The following is a 23,068-nucleotide window of genomic DNA, read 5'->3' as shown; positions in this document are numbered from 1 at the left end:
ACATAGTATCTCAAATTATTAAACACACATGCAAACGCAAAATTTCATGACTAGGACCTGGGGCCGTATGATTTAATTGACTAATTATGGACTAATTATGGACTAATTATGGAGTTATTATAGTCCCATGTTACACAAGGCTATTTGTTTATGAGCTGTTTTAAAGCCGTCCGTCCATGTCTGTATTCAGAATGCCATGTAAATGGGTTTAGAGGGAGAGCGAGAGTTCCTTGAGGTGTTTGTGGCAATGGGAGGGTTTGTATGTCAGTGTTCCACTACACTTTTACACAGAGACGGCGAGAGCGAGGAAGAGCGAGGGAAAGAACGGGAGAATAGATTGCCGTTTCACCACACTATCCCTTCTCCCCTGCTTCATGAGTCAGAATAGAACAACGAAGTACAGAGGGATGATGAGGGAGAGAGGGAGGGGAACAAGAGAAAGGGAAAGAGGGTAAAACTTCAAAGGGAAAGAGCGAGACCGGCTTTTTATAGGCACAGCAGAAAATCCTGTTTTGAATTCAGCCTCCATGGAATCCTGTGAAAATGCAGTAGGAAAGTGCCTACAGTAGAGACGGAGGGATATCTAGTTTCCAGTGTTTACCGAGGAGCATGCAGGAAGCAAAGTGCTGTAGAGGCGGGGGGGCGGCTTGGAGAAGAGGTTTTGCGGTCTCTCTGGATGGAAGTCCAAAAGCTAAATTAACAGTGTGACTGGGATTGACTCCTTATTGTAATCCTCCATTGGTCCTTTGAACCCTTACACACACGCACACATAGAAACACACTCCACACTAAAAGCCTGTCACTGCGTGTTGGCCAAACCGTGCGTTTCTTGCATTACCCCTGCCGCTCATGCAGAAAGGTAGTCTGGGTCAAGGATGGGGTGCCCAGATAAGAGGCTTGGATCTTAATATCCCCCCCCCGCCTCCAAATATTCACTACCCCACTCCTCTAATACCACTCCCTGTTTACTGTTATCCGGGGGCGGGGGTCAGCTACCCTGCACTGATTAGATAAGGGGGAAGAGTCTGGCGAATGGGTCCCCTTGGTTGGTGAGAGGAGAGCGGGTACACATTGTGATTGGGTGACGGGACAGAGGGGTCCTCTCTGTCGCCAGCCAGTGAAGGGGTTCTCCTGTTTGTATGGGGATTATGGCTTGGCGTTTGGGCACGCTCCCAGGACTCCGCAGCTGTTCCACAGAGAGAGAGAGGGGGGAAACAAGAGAATGTGGAAGGATGGAAGGGGGAGGGGCGTCTCGCCTCCCAGTCTCTCTGAGTTAGAGGGGTTAGTGGTGCTCATCCTGTGCGTAGAGTACGTGTGTTTATGCCAAGGAGCCTGTACTCTCACACTCCACTCCGGTCTTGCTTTCCTGGCTGTAGTCTGTGAGTGGAAGCAGGTTGAAGTCGCTTTGCATTGGTCTCAGTTACTCCCGAAGGACTTAAACAAATCTCTCCTTCCCTCTTGCTCTCAACAACAGTCTTATTTCCTTTTCTTAAATACATTGCTTTCTGCCATTCATCTTGACTCGATAGGGTCTTGGAAGGAGAAGATCGGGATTTTGGAATGGTGACATTTTGTTTTTGTAGTATCTAGGCTTTCTCTATATACTATGTAAGTGTCTTTGGTTTTTTTGTTTTGTTGTGGAGGAAACGCATACTTTTAGGACCCAACTTCATATCATCTGCAGATTCTTGCCGTTTGGGGAATCCTCCACTATTGTCTCCCATCCAACGTGTAGCGAGACCAAAGGGAAATCCACACCTCGGCTGCTGCTCTAGTAGAGAGAGAGCGAGAGGACGATAATGGGGAGAAAGGGATGAAAGAGCGGCCATCTTTGAGCGCTTTTTTCCCCCCTCAATTTTTACCAACGGAGCACTGGTGATTTAGGGCAATCTACCGTTGGGTTGGAGTCAGAAGTGTTGGGCTGATCTGTGTGTGAGGACACACTCGTTCTGTGTTGCGGTGGCTACCAGAGATGGAGGTGATGGCGTCTTGCTGGAGGGGCCAGGTAAACAATTCCAGTGCCATTGATGGAATGCACAGTATGTATACGATTACGCATCTCTGGCTGACTGAGAGGTAGAAAGTGATATGTGAGGTGTTGGTCTCACTCTGTCAAATGGAGTTCAGAGGGCATCAACTGAACTGTCTGCCCTACAATGAGGAGAGGTATGGAACGAGAAGGTGATAGAGGAGAAGGTTGGCTCAGTATTGAAGGCTCCTGTTGGTTTTTGTGCATGTATGTGTTTGACCATTGTGTGCGTGTGTGTTAACTGTTGCTCTGTGTCTAGGAGGAGCAGGGGGCCAAAGTGAAGGCCGAGAAGATCCGAGTGGCCCTGGAGAAAATCAAGGAGGCGCAAGTCAAAAAGGTAAGGTTCTGACTAGGGTTGCAAAATTCCTGGAACTTTCAATAAATTCTCAGTTTTTTCCCAAAATACCGGTTGGAGGATTTCTGGAATCAGGAGGAAATAAGCAGGAAATCCAAAGACCTCCAACCAGGACTTCTGGAAAACCAGGGAATTTATTGAAAGCGACCAGAATTTTGCAACCCTAGTTCTAACCTAACCCACAGTATACACTGTGTTTTTCTACACTTGTTTTTCCACAGTATGTGCTGTACATTCCCATTGGGATACATAGTTCCCTAAGATCCTCTCCTCCATATCTGCTTCAGATTCACTGCATGAACTAACTTCATTCAGAGAGCTGCAGTGAAGCGCTGTGAAAATAGGTCACTGCAGTGTGTGCCTCTGAAAGAGACGGAGAATGAGAGACAATCAGACATTTTGCACTGGCATCCGTAAGACTGCTTATTCTTTGGGTTGATTTAAACAAGTCTTGTTTTCGTGAACAACTGGGGTCCTTTGCATTGTGTTCCAGTCAGTGAATTGGTTCTGTGAGCCACACCAGGCACCATTTCAGCCCATCGGACCAGTTCACCAGTGTGATTGAGCTTGAATGAAGTGCAACTGCTCTGAATGAAACAGCTCCATTGAACAGTGTTTTTTTTTCTCCCAGTACATTATGGAGAGAGCAGACCCACCCTTTCAGCCCACACTGACTGATTGAGCCAGCTGTTAGATCCCAACAAAATGCACAAGATTGTGCCCTCTTCAAATATGTTGGTGTTTTACACCACGGTAGATATAGTATGTTAAATGTATAGAACACAGAAAAATATGTGACATTTTGTGAATCTTGTTTTGAAACTGTGTTGTTGAATTTGCTCTATTTTACCGTATTGCAATATAAAATGCAGCAAAGATTGAATGTTGTATTGAAACCGATTACACCTCCACTTTGCTAGAGGCTTGGATTTTAGATTTGTTTTTAGGAGGGCAGATTTTGGACTCCTATGATTTAGAATGGGAGGATTTTTTTAGGGGGGGGGGGGTTCCCTAATGGAACCCTATTCCCTATATAGTGCATGACTTTTGACCAAAAGTAGGGCACTATATAGGGAACAGGGTGCCATTTGGGACTAAACCCATGACTGTGGATGTAGGTCAAACTCAATGGATGCCCATGTCTAGGGCACAGTCGCTTCCTGGCTACAGTTTGGTTTAGCGATCTATTTGATCGGCTCTACTAACTTAGTGATTGGATGCTGTAGTCCCTGTGGAAGGGGATTACTGGGCACTTCCGTGGGTGCTTGCTGTTTTTTGCTCCCTACCATGTCACACACGCTCATAAGCACGTACACACAACAACAAAAACATTTTTATTGTCATATACACCAGATTCAGTGCAGTGAAATGTTCTTTTACAGGTCAGCCATAGAAGTACGGCGCCCCTGGAACAAATTAGGGTTAAGTGCCTTGCTCAAAGGCACATTGACAGATTTTTCACCTTGTTGTCTCTGATATTTGAACCAGCAACCTTTTTGGTTACTAACCCACCTCTCTAACTGCTAGGCTACCTGCCGCCTGGACTCTCACTGCTGGGGCTATGGGAGCCTGGTTGTGTCACAAGGGGGATTTTGTCGCAGTGGTCTCAGATAAGGTTAAGCCTATGGGGTGCATTCAATGGACCAAACCAGCGCTGGAGACCAGGACTGCAGCAGAACAGAGGCCTGAATTGGTTGAACATTGTATACTTTAGATATGTTTTCTAGATGGCAGCATGGAGACAGGACTAAGTTCATTTGAAGACTGTTTCAGTGTTTGGAGCCATGACCTTTTTAGATCCACTTGGTAAATACACTGTGTCTGTATCCAAAATGGCACCCTATTCTCTGTATAAAGGCTCTGGTCAAAAGTAGTGCACTATATAGGGAATAGGGTGCCATTTCAGGTGCAGCCTGCATTTTAACCATCATGTCGTGACACCATACTCCACGCTGTGGCATATCACTGGTTCAAATCACATCCTCAATAGTTGTCCTGGGGGCATGGAAACATCCCTCTTAAATTGATTTCATATCAACAATTATGTTATGAAGTAGCCTGGTCCAAGATCTGTTTATGCTCTTGCTGACCTCGTCCCCAGGCTCAAGTATCTGGTGCATAGAGCCTGGTAACACTGTGCAACAAAGTGGGACTTGAAAGGGGTGTGATTTTAAAAATTGAGGCGGGAGAGGGAGCGAGCTTCAGCTGTATTAGATGGGACTTGCATTAGATGGGACTTGCATTAGATGGGACTTAGATGGAAAATGGCAAATTGCCAATCAAAATAAACGTTTTCTCACATTGACCATATTATTTGGGGGAAGACCCATTTGTTAGGGCGTATAACGTTTTTATGTGTGAACTATTTCTAAGGTATGTACTTTCAGGCTTTCCAAACTCCCGTCCTTTGAAGTCCACATTGTACGGGGGAGTTAAGGGTTATGCTAGATGGTGCTGGACTAATAGATCAGCCAATTTAAAACCAGCGGTTGTTTAGTCCCCTCCTGCCGTAGACCTTCTGTCAAGTCCTGTTCTGAGGCGCTGTAAAACTCGACAGTTCAACCGAGAGGGAGCCAGCTGGTGGACGAGGTTAAGTTCTTGCTAACGCCATTGCCGTCATTCTCAAGCCAAAACATTCGTTATGACCAGAGGTTTGGCACGGTGGCACAAACAGCCTGGCACTCAGGCTAGTGTGAGAACTGTTCCATACAAAGAGTGAACGTTCTGCACCTCTTCCTCCTCTTTCTCCTCATCCCTCTTCGTCGTCCTCAGCTGGTGATCCGGGTGCACATGTCGGACGAGAGCTCCAAGACCGTGATGGTGGATGAGAGACAGACTGTCAGACAGGTGCTGGACAGCCTGCTGGACAAGTCCCACTGTGGCTACAGCCCCGACTGGGCACTGGTGGAGACCATCAACGAGCTGCAAATGGGTATGGATATACTGTCAGACAGATACTGGGAATATACTGGGGGGGGAGAGGTCAGATATTGGGGAGATACTTGAGAAGATACTGGAGGACCCTGGGGGCGAGTGCGATATTGAGGATGATACTGGTGGATATACTGGGGGAGAGAGTGAGGCATACTGGGGAAGTACTGTGCCACTGAGACAAACGTGGACTCGGACAGTGTCGGCTTGTAGTGTTAGGTATTCTAGGTAGTAGCTCGTATTGTATCCGTTTGTGTTTTCAAGACTGCCCTAGACTGCCTCTGTAACTGTTGATCTGTCTGACGGCGTGAGGCAGGGATGGGCGCCCAGCCTTTATAATGCTAGACGAAGCACTCGCGTTTGGGCGCAGGCAGCATGGTTATTTAAGCTGCGTCACACATAGCGCCCTTTTCCTTCTATAGTGACCAGGGTATGCTTAGTCCGGATTGAATTGTGTTTCACACACACACTCCCTCGCTCTTTCTGTCCTCAGAGCGGATCTTTGAGGACCATGAGAACTTGGTGGAGAACCTACTGAATTGGACCAGAGACAGCCATAACAAACTGATGTTCATCGAGCGCATCGAGAAATATGCCCTCTTCAAGAACCCCCAGGTAGGAACTAAGAAACCCTCCCAATGTGTTGTGTGTACACTACTCGCACAGCTTTAGTGTGGAGTACACACATTTCTTATGCCTGCTAAGAGCTCTTGAGTGTGTGTTTTTAAGAAGTAGGTCACAGCTCTGGCAATAAACGACTGAATAATGCATTGGACATGAGAAGGCTAGGTGAGCCAGCTTGCCTGGAGGAGTGTGTGTGATCTGCTGTTTACAACTCGTGTCTAATTCTCCTTTGCGTTCCTTGCCTCGTTCTCTCTATTTTCCCCACTTATTTACAGAACTACTTGTTGGGGAGGAAGGAGACCTCTGAAATGGCCGATAGGAATAAAGAGGCCCTACTGGAGGTGAGACATACATGCTCACTCACACAGTCTCTACCAATCTACCACCCACATTTCTCTCGCCCCCCTTTGATTACACTAATAATGATGATGTGTTTGTGCAGGAGTGTTTCTGTGGCAGCTCGGTTTCAGTACCAGAAATAGAGGGAATCCTATGGCTGAAGGATGACGGGAAGAAGTCGTGGAAGAAACGATACTTCCTGCTGCGCGCATCAGGGATCTACTACGTGCCCAAAGGCAAAGCTAAGGTTAGCCACCGACTGACTACGTCGATCATAACCACTTTGTGACAACTGCTGATTTAAAAAGGGCTTTATAAAATACAATTGTGTGCGCGTGTGTTTAACCCGGTGTGTGTGTGTCCCTGATTGTGTGTATTCGGTTCAGTTAATGAGAAACAGATCCGCACCATCTCTCTGGTATTTCCTGTTTCTGGATATGACTCCACCGGGATCGACCGAGCACGTGCCTCCTCTCCTATTGCATCATGGGTCATTGGTTACCCCCGGAGACCAATATTTCTCAACTGCAGCCCCGTGTTGTGTGTGTATATGCTTTAGCTTTTAACCCAGAGTTGTGTTCAGAAGGCATGAAACAGAAGTTAACCTTGGACTTGTATTTTTCAAAACGTTTTCCCATTGCGTTGGGGGTAGTAGAGGTTAAAATCGTATTTTTTGTCCCACTCCCACACCATTTCTGTATTCTCTTTCTTGTCCTCTCTGATTATCCCATCAGTTGTCTCCTTTTTTTATGTATATACAATGCCACCTTGTGGTGTGTTAATTCTGCAGTGAATGAACCAGAAATCTGATAAGATTTGGCACGTTGAGTTGTTGCACAACACTAAAAGCCTGTCACTGTGTGTAAACAGTGCGTATTTCAACCTCTACTTACATTATTAATACCTTAACAAACCAGTTTGGCCTCGGCCTTGGCCGCCTGTAAACCAATCAATTATATGTCAATATAAACTCAGCAAAAAATGAAACGTCCTCACTGTCAATCGAGTTTATTTTCAGCAAACTTAGAATGTGTAAATATTTGTATGAACATAACAAGATTCAACAACTGAGGCATAAATCAAATCAAATCCAATTTTATTTGTCACATACACATGGTTAGCAGATATTAATGCGAGTGTAGCGAAATGCTTGTGCTTCTAGTTCCGACAATGCAGTAATAACCAACAAGTAATCTAACTAACAATTCCAAAACTACTGTCTTATACACAGTGTAAGGGGATAAAGAATATGTACATAAGGATATATGAATGAGTGATGGTACAGAGCAGCATAGGCAAGATACAGTAGATGGTATCGAGTACAGTATATACATATGGGATGAGTATGTAAACAAAGTGGCATAGTTAAAGTGGCTAGTGATACATGTATTACATAAGGATGCAGTCGATGATATAGAGTACAGTATATACGTATGCATATGAGATGAATAATGTAGGGTAAGTAACATTATATAAGGTAGCATTGTTTAAAGTGGCTAGTGATATATTTATATCATTTCCCATCAATTCCCATTATTGAAGTGGCTGGAGTAGAGTCAGTGTCAGTGTGTTGGCAGCAGCCACTCAATGTTAGTGGTGGCTGTTTAACAGTCTGATGGCCTTGAGATAGAAGCTGTTTTTCAGTCTCTCGGTCCCAGCTTTGATGCACCTGTACTGACCTCGCCTTCTGGATGATAGCGGGGTGAACAGGCAGTGGCTCAGGTGGTTGATGTCCTTGATGATCTTTATGGCCTTCCTGTAACATCGGGTGGTGTAGGTGTCCTGGAGGGCAGGTAGTTTGCCCCCGGTGATGCGTTGTGCAGACCTCACTACCCTCTGGAGAGCCTTATGGTTGTGGGCGGAGCAGTTGCCGTACCAGGCGGTGATACAGCCCGCCAGGATGCTCTCGATTATGCATCTGTAGAAGTTTGTGTGCTTTTGGTGACAAGCCGAATTTCTTCAGCCTCCTGAGGTTGAAGAGGCGCTGCTGCGCCTTCCTCACGATGCTGTCTGTGTGAGTGGACCAATTCAGTTTGTCTGTGATGTGTATGCCGAGGAACTTAAAACTTGCTACCCTCTCCACTACTGTTCCATCGACGTGGACTGAAGTTCCACAGACATGTGACTAACAGAAATGGAATAATGTGTCCCTGAACAAAGGGTGGTCAAATCAAAAGTAACTGTCAGTATCTGGTGTGGCCACCAGCTGCATTAAGTACTGCAGTGCATCTCCTCCTCATGGACTGCACCAGATTTTCCAGTTCTTGCTGTGAGATGTTACTCCACTCTTCCACCAAGGCACCTGCAAGTTTCCGGACATTTCTGGGGGGAATGGCCCAAGCCCTCACCCTCCGATCCAACAGGTCCCAGATGTGCTCAATGGGGTTGAGATCTGGGCTCTTCGCTGGCCATGGCAGAACACTGACATTCCTGTCTTGCAGGAAAGCACGCACAGAACGAGCAGTATGGCTGGTGGCATTGTCATGTAAGGATGAGGGAAGGGTACCACATGAGGGAGGAGGATGTCTTACCTGTAACGCACAGCGTTGCGACTGCCTGCAATGACAACAAGCTCAGTCTGATGATACTGTGACACACTGCCCCAGACCATGACAGACCCTCCACCTCCAAATCGATCCCGCTCCAGAGTACAGGCCTCGGTGTAACGCTCATTCCTTCGACGATAAACACGAATCCGACCATCACCCCCGGTGAGACAAAACCACGACTCGTCAGAGAAGAGCACTTTTTGCTAGTCCTGTCTGGTCCAGCGGCAGTAGGTTTGTGCCCATAGGCGACGCGGTTGCCGGTGATGTCTGGTGAGGACCTTCCTTGCCACAGGCCTACAAGCCCTCAGTCCAGCCTCTCTCAGCCTATTGCGGACAGTCTGAGCACTGATGGAGGGATTGTGCGAGGACGGTCAGCTGTCTGTCCTGTCTCCCTGTAGCGCTGTCTTCGGCGTCTCATATTACGGACATTGCAATTTCTTGCCCTGGCCACATCTGCAGTCCTCATGCCTCCTTGCAGCATGCCTAAGGCACGTTCACGCAGATGAGCAGGGACCCTGTGCATCTTTCTTTTGGTGTTTTTGAGTCAGTAGAAAGGCCTCTTTAGTGCCCTAAGTTTTCATAACTGTGACCTTAATTGCCTACCATCTGTAAGCTGTTATTGTCTTACTGACCGTACCACAGGTGCATGGTCATTAATTGTTTATGGTTCATTGAACAAGCATGGGAAACAGTGTTTAAACCCTTTACAATGATGAACTGTGAAGTTATTTGGATTTTTATGAATTATCTTTGAAAGACAGAGTCCTGAGAAAGGGATTTTTTTTTTTGCTGAGTATATCTCCTCACTCTCCTCTTTCTCCCTCCATATAGACTTCTCTAGTCTAAAGCCTCGGACAATTTATTTATTTAATGTTTTTGCGAAAATCGGTCGGCCTTTTAACATTAACTGCTGTTGAGAGTTGCAATAGTAGACGGCACAAGAAGTATTTAGAAATGTGGTATTGCATGGGCAGTTTTCCTCATCATTCACTGACAGACGTTAGAGTAGTTGTTCCCAAAATTAAAAATTAAAAAAGGAATTCAGTCCGGCTTTAAACTTGCTTGTAATAGCGGAATGCACTAGGTGCAATTTGGAAATTGGGTAGTGTATCATCACTTCCTCTTGTCATGTTAGTCATTATATACCTTAGAGAGCTATTTATAACTTGTCAGAAATGTCCAGATCAACTAGCCCATGTCGGTTAACAATTTTATTTTGTTTTTGTAGCCCATAGATATTGTTGTAATTTTCATGTCACTAAATATCACATAAATACACATTAGACATGGTAAAATGTATAGAATTGCAAGAAAATGTGCTTTAAAACTGCAAAACTGTCTTTGCACCCCATGACATAATGTTTGAATTGCAGGAAATAAGTTTTAACGTTGCAACATTCTCTCCACCAACAAGAGGGGTGTGAACCGTTTGTGTCATGAACAGTGCTTGTGCCAGTAGAAATAGATGTGTGTGTGGGGGGGGTGTTCCCCAATGTTGGAAGGTGGCCCGAGTGGGGGTTTGTTGCTATGCCGATAAACAACAATATCCATCTGGACCTTTGCCACCTAGGAAATTGTGTGACCGGACCTTATCAAATAGTATTTGAGTACCCTTGCAATTAATGATATAACCAATCATATCTAAAGATATGAATCCTGTCTCTCCCTCTATATAGGCCTCCAGGGACCTGGTATGCTTTCTACAGCTGGACCACGTTAATGTGTACTACGGCCAGGACTACCGCAGCAAGTACAAGGCCCCCACAGACTACTGCCTGGCCCTTAAGGTAAGCCAAACCCCCCCCTCCTCCCTTTCACCTAATGGAACACTCCACTTCTGCTTCTTGTGGAGATTTGATTAGGGACTCATTTTTAGACGAGGGGTGGCACATTTGTAGAGTAGAGATGTTGCTGTGAGCCTGGACAAGCCCATTAAGATGGATCTGCTGTGTGGGTGGATGTGGTCTGGGTAATGCCATCCTGTGAGGTCTTAACACCAATGCCCTGTCCACTTAATAGGACCATTACGATCTGCATACTGGAAAGATCGTTTGTCAAACTCATCAGTCACTTTCAGCCTGTCTCCACACCACTTCTTTTTAAAATCACACAACCCCTGAAAAACACCAACAATAAGTTTTAAGGCGCCACTCTCCTATATTATTAATGTTGATCTATCTTTTGCTGTAGTCAAACTAACAGGCACAAAGGCAATTATCAAGGATGGTTTTGGAATCAATATCTTTACCGGAACGATCATGGCCGTTCAGACACCTAGACAGAATATTTGCCGCACTCAGTAAAACTCAAATAGAACTAGAAAGGAAAATTACTTTGAGAAGACTTCTAAAATATGTGTGTTCCCGTTGAAGTTGGGTTCAATTTAGGTACTGAATGAACATTGTAAATATGCATTTTCTGGATGTTCAAATTGGTTCTGAATGAAAGTTGAACAGACGGAATTTATAGCTCTCTATGTTTGGGCCAAATCAAGGCTGGTCTCTATGATTGGTTCGATTTGTTCCGGATCGGACAAAAAACCAACGTACGTGGAATTCCAGACCGTTCTAGACTGCACAAAAAAGGCGTCTGGATAGGACCAAAAAAACACATCCAAAAGGTGTCAGTATTGGTCCCTGCTTATTTAGGTATAGACCACAGTGTCACCTGAAATTGAATTTTAGGAATGCCCATCTGTGGTGGGCCTACCCTTTGTAAAACACCCCAAAAATATGTCCGGACAGATCCAAAAATACGTCGGTGTCGGTCCACGCTTACTGGGGTGTAGCCTACCGTGTGGCCCACAATGGAATTTTAGGAATGCCCATTCATGTGGGTAGGCCCACCGTTTGTAAAAAAATAAATAAATAAACTGTCCGTTGCATTGTCTTTATTAGTCCTGATTCCTGTGAGTAATCAATTTGGCTATTTAAACTCTGAATATCAGCTACCCAACTTTTTCCGGAGGAGTTATCCTGAACCAATGTGTTTACACAGCGGGAAATGTAGAAGTGTTTCCTTTTTCGCTATGATCAGCTTGTAAAAAAATACAAACTTGAAACCACTGATCATGACAATTTAGCCCATGGGATCAAACTTCTGGACAGCAGAAGGACCTGATTGGCCATTCCATATTATCCATTCCTCCAAAGAACGAAGTGAAACTACATGTGTTGTGTTGTCATGGTAACACGCATGTCTCTGTGTGTTCAGCACCCCCAGATCCAGAAGAAGTCCCAGTACATCAAGTATCTGTGCTGTGATGATGTCAGGACCCTCCACCAATGGTTCAACGGCATTCGCATTGCCAAGGTAAACCTTAACCTCCTCGTCACTCACAAACATGACTATTAGAGGCTATATAGAACTTTTGCTCTTAAGCCAAAAGGGGTCCCCTAAACTTAAAGCTTTTAAAAATATTTTTAAAAATTTCCCCAAAAACTAAAGATGGTGTTTTACAAGATTTGGTCAATATTAAATCCTATATTTACATGAAGCATGCAACCAAAATACACGGAAGAAAAAAAATAACACCATTCGATGTAAACAATTAGCAACTGGGACTTCTCTCTTTCCCCCACGATGGCGGTGGTGTAGTACGGGAAACAGCTGTATGTGAACTACCAGGAGGCCATGAAACGCACGGAGGCGGCCTACGACTGGTCCTCCCTCTCCACCTCCAGCATCCGCTCTGGCTCCAGCTCCGGGTCAGCCGGTCTGCCTGGTGAGTCAGCCTTCCAGGGCTTCCAACTGGTCTGGGATCAGCTGCTCAAATCCACGGTGGTCCACTGAGGCCGAATGGTAGTGGCTGGGGGACTGTGATAGACAAGCACAGATCCGGCATCAGCTTGGTTGTCATTTCGACTTCAGTCGATTCAGAAGAGATTGATATGCTATTAATCAATTGATATCCTATTATTTTCAAAGACTACTTTTTGATTCAATTTCTGAATTGGAGTTCAGATGGAATCGACCACAACCCCTGTCAAGCAGTAGGTAAATTGATTCTAGTTCTGATCTTGAATCAGTTGTTGTGGCTTTGAGGGTACACGATAAAGCTCTAGTCTGTCTATAGACACACGGATTCACCCTTTTTTTACACACTCACTCCCATTACTCAAATCTGCAAAATAGCGAGTACTAATATGGCAGCTCGGTGGCTTCAGAGCCTCTTGTTAGCTAATGCATAGGTCAGCAATCTAGTGTTTATATGTTCCGGGGTGAAGTTTCCCCCTAGGTACAGATCTAGGATCAGCTTCCCCTTGCCCAATCCTAACCTTAACCATTAGTGGGGAAATTCAACAATGACCCAAGATCAGCATCTAGCGGCTCTCTTCCATGGCTGTGTGTGTGTCCCCCAGAGTCCCAGTCGAACCACTCGGGCCAGTCAGACAGTGGAGTGGACACGGCCTCCAGCCACGGGCGCTCCCAGAGCGTGGTCAGCTCCATCTTCTCTGAGGCCTGGAAGAGAGGAACGCAGATGGAGGAGAACACCAGGGTTAGTCCTTCTCCCCTTTGACTTCTCCACTCCAGCATATCCCTCCTTTGTATTTCCTCTCTTCTCTCTGTCTCTCCATTGCATCCCTCCTTTCTCCTCTTTGTCTCCATCAGATTTTTTTACTGAAATGGTTGATTTTTGTCTCCGTCGCAAGTGTTTCCCCTCTCTTTGCTTGAATTTTTCTTTCACTCACTGCTGGTTCTAGTAAGGTTCTACTTTAGGGTAACACTTTATTTTGATAGTCTGTAGAGCATCTACAGATGGACTATCAGTAACATTTCAACCAGAGCCGGCGGCAGAACAAATTAGTTGGACGCCTTTGATTTCCATAGGGGGGGGGCACTTTTTTTTTTTTTTGCAGGACCTCCTTCCGTCAAACTAGAACCGCCATTCAAGCTGATGTGCAGTCATTCGGACTGCAACATTCTAACAGTTTTGAATGAATACATTTCATATATGCTATTGCAAAAAAGAGTAATTTGGTTGTTTTTATGAAGGTAACATTAGAAAAAATGTATTTCAAATCACACAGGCATTTTCATTAGTGTTACTGTTCATTAGTTTGTTAGTTTATGTAAACTATATGAAACAGAAAGCATATGTTGGAACGCAGTAACAGCTTTTACAACGGCAAAAAAAGATAATACCCCAACCACCAAGACGCACAGTCAGCAAGATGCATGGTCAAATGATGAAAACATTAGTTGCCTTAACATTATTATAAGCTCCAAGTGTGGTTGATAAATAGTGAAAAGCATCGCAAAAGCTTAAATGGCATTCTAATGAATATTTGACCGCAGTCCAAAATAATCAATTATTGTCAGCTTGTGCTTACATGGTGTGAGTCTTCACTCAATGGCATAAGTTGGAGCATGTCACATAAACAACGAAAGCTAGTGAGTGCATTGCTGATGTTGTTTTTTTGTTTGATTATGTAGGGCCTGCTCTCTGTGATGACATTTTGGGGTGATAATTGGCCAGTTGCATTGTCTCTGGCTTGTTCTATCCAAACGGCGTCGTGCCTTCCTTTCTCCTGTCTCACCGTTTTCATTTGGTGGTGGCGCGGGCACCTGCTCAGTGCGCCCAGTTCTGGCTTTTTTTGCGCTTAGGCCTCGGAGGTGTAGATTCAGGCTGAGGCTCAGAATCAGAAGAATAATCATCAGAGATGTCATCGTGATTCATTTCTTCCCCACCATCTGAGTCATTTTCGTTCAGATTTTGTCGCAACGCTGCATGTGCATCCATTGGTCTACTTGCTATAGTAAATTATGCACACTCTCACTGTGTACTCCAAGTAGGCCAGTGTAGACTGATAAGACTGCTTGGATTCGGTGGACTGATATCAGGTACTTACCATTTTCATCTGTTGTATGTGAAATTAATTTTGATATGTTCAGTTTCGAGGAAATGATTGGTGTAATTATCAACTGGGTACAGCGCCTTAATTATCGGGAGGAGGGAAGCAGGCCCTACTCTGGGGAGGAGGGGAGCAGGCCCTACTCTGGGGAGGAGGGGAGCAGGCCCTACTCTGGGGAGGAGGGAAGCAGGCCCTACTCTGGGGAGGAGGGAAGCAGGCCCTACTCTGGGGAGGAGGGGAGCAGGCTCTACTCTGGGGAGGAGGGGAGCAGGCTCTACTCTGGGGAGGAGGGGAGCAGGCCCTACTCTGGGGAGGAGGGGAGCAGGCCCTACTCTGGGGAGGAGGGGAGCAGGCCCTACTCTGGGGAGGAGGGGAGCAGGCCCTACTCTGGGGAGGAGGGGAGCAGGCCCTACTCTGGGGAGGAGGGGAGCAGGCCCTACTCTGGGGAGGAGGGGAGCAGGCCCTACTCTGGGGGGAGGAGGGGAGCAGGCCCTACTCTGGGGAGGAGGGGAGCAGGCCCTACTCTGGGGAGGAGGGGAGCAGGCCCTACTCTGGGGAGGAGGGGAGCAGGCCCTACTCTGGGGAGGAGGGGAGCAGGCCCTACTCTGGGGAGGAGGGGAGCAGGCCCTACTCTGGGGAGGAGGGGAGGGCAATGGGGGAAAACCATAAAGAAAATGACATGCCCTCCTAACACTGGTTATAACACCAGTTCTGTTTGTGATATTAAGATTCTAACAAGGGCATTGTGTTTTATAGAATTATTTAGGTAAAGTCAAGGGCAGCATGACTTAAAATGTCAGAGTAATTAATACAATTACCTTATGTGGCATGAACACAAACAGTCGTGATGTTTTCAACTGATTTGTCATACAAATCACTTCAAATGGTAGGTTACCTTTTGCACGTTCGTCTAAAATAATTCCAGCATCCAAACAGTGCACTGTGCACCTGCCAACAATTTGCAAGTGGCTGAAACAACTATCTCACCAGAGAAAGCATCCGAGCGAGCAAAACAGAGCCCCCTCTGTCTTACAACGTCAACAAAACGAAGGAGCTGGTCGTGGACTTCAGGAGACAGTAGAGGGAGCCCGCCCCTATCCACATCGACAGGGCCGCAGTGGAGAAGGTGAAAAGCTTTGAGTTCCTCTGCGTACACATCACAGACAATCTGAAATAGTCCACCCACACAGACATTGTGGGTAAGACGACGCAACAGCGCCTCTTCAACCTCAGGAGGCTGAAGAAATTTGGCTTGGCCCCTAAGACAATCACACACTTTTACAGATGCACCATTGAGAGCATCCTGTCGGGCTGTATCACCGCCTGACACCTACAGCACCTGATGTCACAGGAAAGCCAAAATGATCATCAAGCATATCAACCCACCCGAGCCACGGGCCTGTTCACCCCGCAATCATCCAGAAGGCGAGGCCAGTACAGGTGCATCAAAGCTGGGACTGAAAAACAGCTTCTATCTCAAGGCCATCAGACTGTTTTATAGCCATCACTAGCCGACTACCACCCGATTCCTCAACCCTGCACCGTAGAGGCTGCTGCCCTATGTACATAGACATGGAATCACTAGTCACTTTTAATAATGGAACACTAATCACTTTAACAATGTTTACATACTGTATTCTAGTCAATGCTATCTTATTCAACTATTGCTGTATATATACTATTCTATCCTACGTATTCTACAGATGTACTAAATAATCGATAATAATGTCTATACATCCCATCATGTATATTTATACTCCGGACTCTGACATTGCTTGTCCTAGTATTTATATATTTCTTAATTCCATTATTTTACATTTGTGTGTGATGTTGTGTATTGTTAGATATTACTGCCCTGTTGGAGCAAGGAACACAAGCATTTCACTACACCCCCAATAACATCTGCTAAATATGTGTATGTGACCAATACGATTTGATTTATTTAGCCCATGTATGTGATGCTGTTTGGTCAAAAAGAGTATGACCTGCTATACTATTTTTGTCCAGACAGCATTACATACATGGGTTACACATACTCAGACGGAGGGGGCGCTGTTTCGCTCGCTCTGATGATTTATCTGAGATTGATGCATCTTTCTGTCTGCGCTCATCTCGGTCAAATAAATTATTAATTTGGACGGGCAAGGAGGTACGGTAGGGCGGTCCAGGCCATCTAATGCCCACTCATAACGCCGGGTCTAATTTCACTATCTACTAACCCTTATCCTAAAGTTAACCCTAGCCCTAACCTTAAACCTTATCCTAACCCTTACCTGTAACCTTAGCAAGCCGTTGCGTATCAACAGATGGTCCATGGTGATCCTGTACTCATTGTGTGTACTTCTGTCCCCACACAGATGAGGGAGTCCACCAGAGGTGCCACCCTCCCCCACCCTGTCCATGCGCACCGCCAGACCCCACAACTGGAGCCCCCTGCGTCGGGTACGCCGCCACAACAGCAGCCGCCTCCCCAGTCTCGCAGCAGCTACACCCATGCTGCACCCCCAGCCACAGGAGGGCACCTCCCCCTGCTTCAACAGCAACTGCCCCCAGATCCGCAGCGGTTACACCCAGTCCATGTCCCCTCAGCCCTCCCCTCCGCCACCCCAACAGCTGCCCCCCAACAGCTGCCCCCAGATACGCAGCAGTTACGCCCAGGTCCTGCCTTCCCTGCCCCGCCAGCCCTCCCCTCCACCACCCCAACAGCTTCCCCCATATCCACAGCAGTTATACCCATGTCCTGCCTCCCCAGCCCTTCCCTTCACCACCCCAACAGCCTACTCCTACACCACCCTCCCTGCCCCCAACTTTCTCCACCAGCTCAACAGCTGCCCCCCACATCCGTAGTAGTTACACCCAGGTCTTGCCCTACCTGCCGCCACAGCCCTCTCCTCCACCACCCCAACAGCTGTCCCCACAGCCCTGCAGCAGCTACAACCAAGCTGTACCCCCACCGCCCCCTCCCCCGCCGCCTCCTCCCCCACCGCCCCTGCCTGCCAGCAGCACCCCCACCACTCGGGCCCCACCGTGTTCGCCAAGTACAGCACCATCACCCGGCTGCAGAACCAGAACGCCGCCCACCAGGCCGCCAATCTCCATAGGGCGCAAAACAACCACCAGAGCCCACCAAGGGTGCTAGCTCAAGCCCCGCCTCCTCCCCATCAGACGGCTGTCAAACCACTGGTCAACAACATCAATGTCCCGCCTCCCCCGCCTCCCCCTCCCCCACCATCCATGCCTGCCCTGGGGTCGGCCATGGCCGCACTCCGGCTCGGGCCCCCCACCCCGGCTGTCGTGCCCCAGTTCATCCCACCGCCACCGCAGAGCAACGACATCCCCCTCTTCACCCAGACACCATGCCAGTTCTGTGCACATCGCGCTACGGCGCCAATGCCCAGGCACTGGCCCAGAAGTTCCCCAGTGGTCCCCCCAGGGCCCCTCTCCCCCACTGCCAGACTGGTCGAGTCACCCCGGCAACGCCTCCGCCACCTCCCCCACCACCTCCCCCTCCTACCCTACCGCCTCCCCAGCAGCTCTCGGTGCCGACACCCCCTCCTCCTCCTCCTCCTCCCCCACCACCTCCCCCTCCTACCCCACCGCCTCCCCAGCAGGTCTCGGTGCCAACACCCCCTCCTCCCCCTCCTACCCCACTGCCTCCCCAGCAGGTCTCGGTGCCGACACCCCCTCCTCCTCCTCCCCCACCACCTCCCCTCCTACCCCACCGCTTCCCCAGCAGGTCTCGGTGCCGACACCCCTTTTCCTCCCCCACCTCCTCAGCAGCAGTACTCGCCCGCAGCTGCCCCCCTGCCCTACCCAAAACCTTCTCCCCAGGCTTTCTGCTCCACCATGGTGCCCGGAAGCCTCCCTACCCAGTTTCCCCTCTCCCTCCCATCCCACCTGCTGCCCCAACTCCTCCCCCACCACCGCCTCCGCCGGTGTCAATGAAGAAGCAGCACAGCCTACAGATAGGCCACACCCCCAACCAGCCCCCTCCCACATTTCCCAAGCAGCACAGCCTCTCCAAGCCGCCACCCCTGTCCTTCACGGCTCCGCCCACCACCACCTCCCTGGTCAAACAGATGGCAGGCCAGTTCCCAGGGTCCACACTGTCTACCAATCACACTGAGAGCCCCAAAGCCCCCCTGTCTCCTCCTGCGGTGAAGGCCAAACCAAGATGGCAGCCAGGTGGTGGACAGGCCCAGCAACAGGCCCCAGAGTTCCCTCCACCCCCTTCTGAGAGCAGCCTGCCTTTCTCCCCTCCTCCCCCGCCTCCACCTGCTCCGGTCACCGGCCCTGCCCCTCCTGCTCCCCCTCCCCTCCCATCACTGGCCCCACCCCTCCGCCTCCCCCTCTCCCCCGGCAACCTAGGCTCGCCCCTGAAGAGATCTCCATTGGGCTCCTCCACCACCTCCTCGGGCTCCTCTGTCTGGGGGGGCAAGAAACCCCTGCCTGCCACCCCCCAGAAGGCCTCCAGCGTCAAGTCTAACTCCTCTGCTGAATACCAGGAGTCCCGCAGGAACCTTCTCAGCAAGTTTGCCTCCCAGTCCTCTTCCCCCTCCACCTTCCCGTCCTCCCCTGCTGTACCCTTGGGTAGTTTTCCCTCTAAGGACCCCTCCCTGGCCGGCCCCACGGCGCCCCCAAAGCCAGGCAAGCTGAACCTGGCCAACCTGGCCCTGCAGGCCAAAGTGGGTCAGCAGCGCCAGTCCACCGCTGACTTCCCCCCTCCCCCACCGGCTTTTGATCTCTTCCCCCCTCCTCCGCTGCCCAGTGACGGCCACGTCGGGGCACCTAAGGTGGCAGTGGTCAACCCCAGCCAAAAGTACCGCCCGCCCCCGGGTCCCCCTCCCCCCCGCCACCATCAACTCCTCCTGGGGAAAGGGCTCCCTGAAGAAGGCCCCTCCCCCACGCTGCAGCGGAACCAGCCATCTCCCCGGCCCTGTCCCCACCTCCCAAGCTGCCCACCTCGCCCCCCAATGGGAACGGCAACAACGGCGTCCCCCAGCCGGGCAACTTCATGGACGACCTGAACCGGACTCTGAAGCGCAAGTCGGTGAGCCGGCAGGGTTCGCTCTCCTCGTCCCGCCTCTCCGGTCCCAACCTGGAACCCGCTGCGGGCACCATGGACGACATGGAGTTGGCACTGCCCCCACCGCCACCCGAGTTGCTGTCGGGGGGGAACGTCTCAGGCTATGCAACGCTACGGCGGGGGCCCCCTCCGGCCCCACCCAAGAGGGGGGGCAACACCAAACTGACACACTGACCAGGGGAGTGGTAGAAAAGGAGACTGTTGGATGATGCCTACATTACCTCTCTTGGAGAGGAGCTTCTATCTATCACACAGGACCGTCAGTGGACATTGACAAACTGAACTCCTCGTGTTCCATGATTATGATGGTGAATACTTAACCATGTAAACGCCCAAACCATGTATCCGCTTCTTCGCCATATGTTTGTGCCACGTAATCAGAAAACCATAATAACGACGTTAGGATTCATTCTGCATTGGTACTGCATGGACATGCTGTAAAACATGAATCTCTTTGGTGAGTGTGTGTGTACCTGTGTGTATGTGGACCCGTGTGTGTGCGTACCCGTGTGTGTGTGCATGCGCGTGTTCACATGCATCCGTGAGCGAGAGGTAGAAGGGGAAATGGGTTGACAGCCCATAACAGAAGGCCTCTGTAATAGGGATTGTTATTTTGCCTCTGTTTTTATATGGAATTATTTAATACATGAAAGGATTTTCTTTTTTTTTTTTGTTAAGTTTTTAAAAGCTAGTTGGATAAATCAATTTGATTGGAAATCATGAGATCGAAAAACTTTAGAGTATAGGCTGAGAGGTTATTTTAATCAATGAGCTACGAATTCCCAACATTTCCTAAGTATTCCCTGAATGTTTTACAAGTGTCTCGCTCTTTGTGCTGTCATTCGGTGACACGCGAATCAGGACGCCTTTTTTTCACAGACGATTGCCCTCTCAAAAGAATCTCCAAATAAAAAAAGGAAATTCCCTCCTCCTAAAGGCACGAAGCCATGACTGCGCAACTGGAAACATTTGTGACTTGGAATTATTTTTTTCATAAATGTTTTATTTAATGCGTAACAATTTTTTTGCTTAACTGAAGACTGAAATGGCACGAGGCATATTGTGTGTATGTCTTTGAGGGCCCTGTGAGTCTGTGGGGTGTGTGCTGTGTTTGTTTGACCTGACCTGCATCTGGGTCGTGTTTATTAGGCACCAAGCAGAAGAAAACGGATTGTGAAACAGGGAGGAACTCACTGGATTGTCCAATAAACACACACTTTCGCTTTTCGTTGCTACATGTTCTAAAACGTTTGGTGCCTAATGAACATCTGCTTCTGTTTCTGTACAGTAACAGCCCTTGCTTCCCTCCCATTGCCCCCTGCTGCCTTTAAATTGTCACATGACATGGCCTAAAAATGATAGAAATATAATGTACAGAGTGGGGACTGCTGTGCTCCAGGTGCAGTTTACTATATACTCAGTTATTCTCAACATGGTGGCTAAAATTGAAGCAACATGTTGGTGCTTGAAGGTACTGAGCATTGAATTACGTTGTCATTAGCATTAGACTAGACCTGACTGGCAAAATTAACCCACAAATTCCCGTCTGGCTCGCATTAAAATTGAATGTTGCTTTCTACTCTGTTGCTTTCTATATCCTGTTTTTATGGCCTAAACATTCCAGTGTAGTGCAACTTCCTGCTTCTCCTGCCAAAGTGCAGTGCAGAGAGAGGGGGCGGTGTTCTCGCAGCAATGCCTTTATTTCAAGGGTGCTAGTGCTAATTATCCTAATAAGCCTGGATATCAATGGGTAGACGTCTTATGTTCAATGTAGGGTTTGTCCCAATTCTCCACTCTTCTCCCGAATTGTGAACATCCTGGATTGGATTGATATAAGCATTAGCTACAGTTCCCACCATTGTTAGCAATAGGTACAGTATAGCGACCATTAACCACAAAGCTGAATGCCTGTACTGAACTCAAGTGGACCATGAATGTTGAGGGACCACTACTAGACACACAACATGCTGTCATATTAATCTTGCGTATCTACATTGCTCTGTATTGGTGAAGTTGGCTCTAGATGCTGATCTTGGGTTGTTTTTGCCACTAATGTTTGGGGGCAGGGAAGCTGATCCTAGATCTGTACCTAGGGGAAACTTTACCCCAGAGCCTGTGCATTTTCATGATTGAATTATCATCCTTTTCAGGTTGTTGGTTTGCAGTATGTCAAACTGAAGTAGGCATTAAATTATTGAAGTGTTGTTTCTGATTTTGGGAGCCAAATGAAGAAAACGGGGGGAGATTGCAGACTAAATGTCTCTACTTGCATATAAACCGAAGATCACAATATAAATGTTCAAATCATACCTCGACCATGTCCCAGTGTCTTGTTTATCACCAACTCTATGGTTAATGTATTCGTTAACTTAAAGGGGCAATCTGGGACTCAAATAGCTTTTTTTGTTGTTGTTGCTAAATAGCTAAGGAAATGGGACTGGAGCAATATAACCACTAAAACGATTAACTAGGGCTGGGATTCAATCTGCTTGTGCCTGTCAACGATGCGCCATAAGGTAATTTACAATTTAACCGACATCTGCAGCGTTTATCGTGAATGCAATGGAGTAAAACAAGCTTATATTTTGATTGTGGTAAGTGTAATTAAGCTCACAAGGCATTATTCAAGAATAATGGCTATATATAATTGATTTAAAAGTCGAATTGGATGTACCAATCTCAGATTGTCCCTTTAACCTTTGTCTACCTTTGTGAAAGAATGGAACTTAAAGATTGAGGCTGAAGCATCTAATGCTTCCTTCCTTGAAGTAGTCACTGATCTGACATACACTACATGACCAAAAGTATGTGGACACCTGCTCGTCAAACATCTTTCCAAAATCCTGGGCATTGATATGGAGTTGGTCCACCTTTGCTGCTATAACTATCTACACTCTTCTGGGAAGGCTTTCCACTAGATGCTGGAATATTGCTGCTGGGACTTGCTTTCATTCAGCAACAAGAGTATTAGCCAGGCGATTAGGCGTGACCCGCAGCCAGCGTTCCAATTCATCCCAAAGGTGTTCAATGGGGTCAGGGCTCTGTGCAGGCCGGTCAAGTTCCTCGACATGGACCTCGCTTTGTGCAAGGATGCATTGTCATGCTGAAACTGTTGCCACAAAGTTGGAAGCACAGAATCGTCTAGAATGTCATTGTATGCTGTAGCGTTATTTCCCTTCAATGGAACTAAGGGGCATAGCCCGAACCACGAAAAACAGCCCCAGATCATTATTACTCCTCCACCAAACTTTACAATTGGCACAGTATTGTGGCAGGTAGCGCTCTCCTGGCATCTGCCAA

The 23,068-nt window shown here is 47.9% G+C and overlaps 1 protein-coding gene across 1 annotated transcript in view; it reads left to right on the top strand.

Moving 5' to 3' along the window:
• Positions 1–22,083, top strand: part of raph1b (Ras association (RalGDS/AF-6) and pleckstrin homology domains 1b) — a 75,736-nt gene extending 53,653 nt beyond the window's left edge. The window contains 15 exon segments of the mRNA XM_042297062.1: positions 2,289–2,366; positions 5,157–5,316; positions 5,809–5,930; positions 6,215–6,280; positions 6,382–6,525; positions 10,504–10,614; positions 12,041–12,139; positions 12,425–12,551; positions 13,189–13,325; positions 17,040–17,636; positions 17,639–17,689; positions 17,692–18,369; positions 18,372–19,520; positions 19,522–19,599; positions 19,601–22,083. Coding sequence (XP_042152996.1) covers positions 2,289–2,366; positions 5,157–5,316; positions 5,809–5,930; positions 6,215–6,280; positions 6,382–6,525; positions 10,504–10,614; positions 12,041–12,139; positions 12,425–12,551; positions 13,189–13,325; positions 17,040–17,636; positions 17,639–17,689; positions 17,692–18,369; positions 18,372–19,520; positions 19,522–19,599; positions 19,601–19,942 — 3,939 coding nt within the window. The 3' untranslated portion in view covers positions 19,943–22,083.
• The last annotated feature ends 985 nt before the right edge of the window (positions 22,084–23,068 follow it).

Source organism: Oncorhynchus tshawytscha, linkage group LG14 (genome assembly GCF_018296145.1).
Source record: "Oncorhynchus tshawytscha isolate Ot180627B linkage group LG14, Otsh_v2.0, whole genome shotgun sequence".
In the NCBI taxonomy this organism is placed as follows: Eukaryota; Metazoa; Chordata; class Actinopteri; order Salmoniformes; family Salmonidae; genus Oncorhynchus; species Oncorhynchus tshawytscha.
This window is presented reverse-complemented; position numbering and strand designations above follow the sequence as displayed.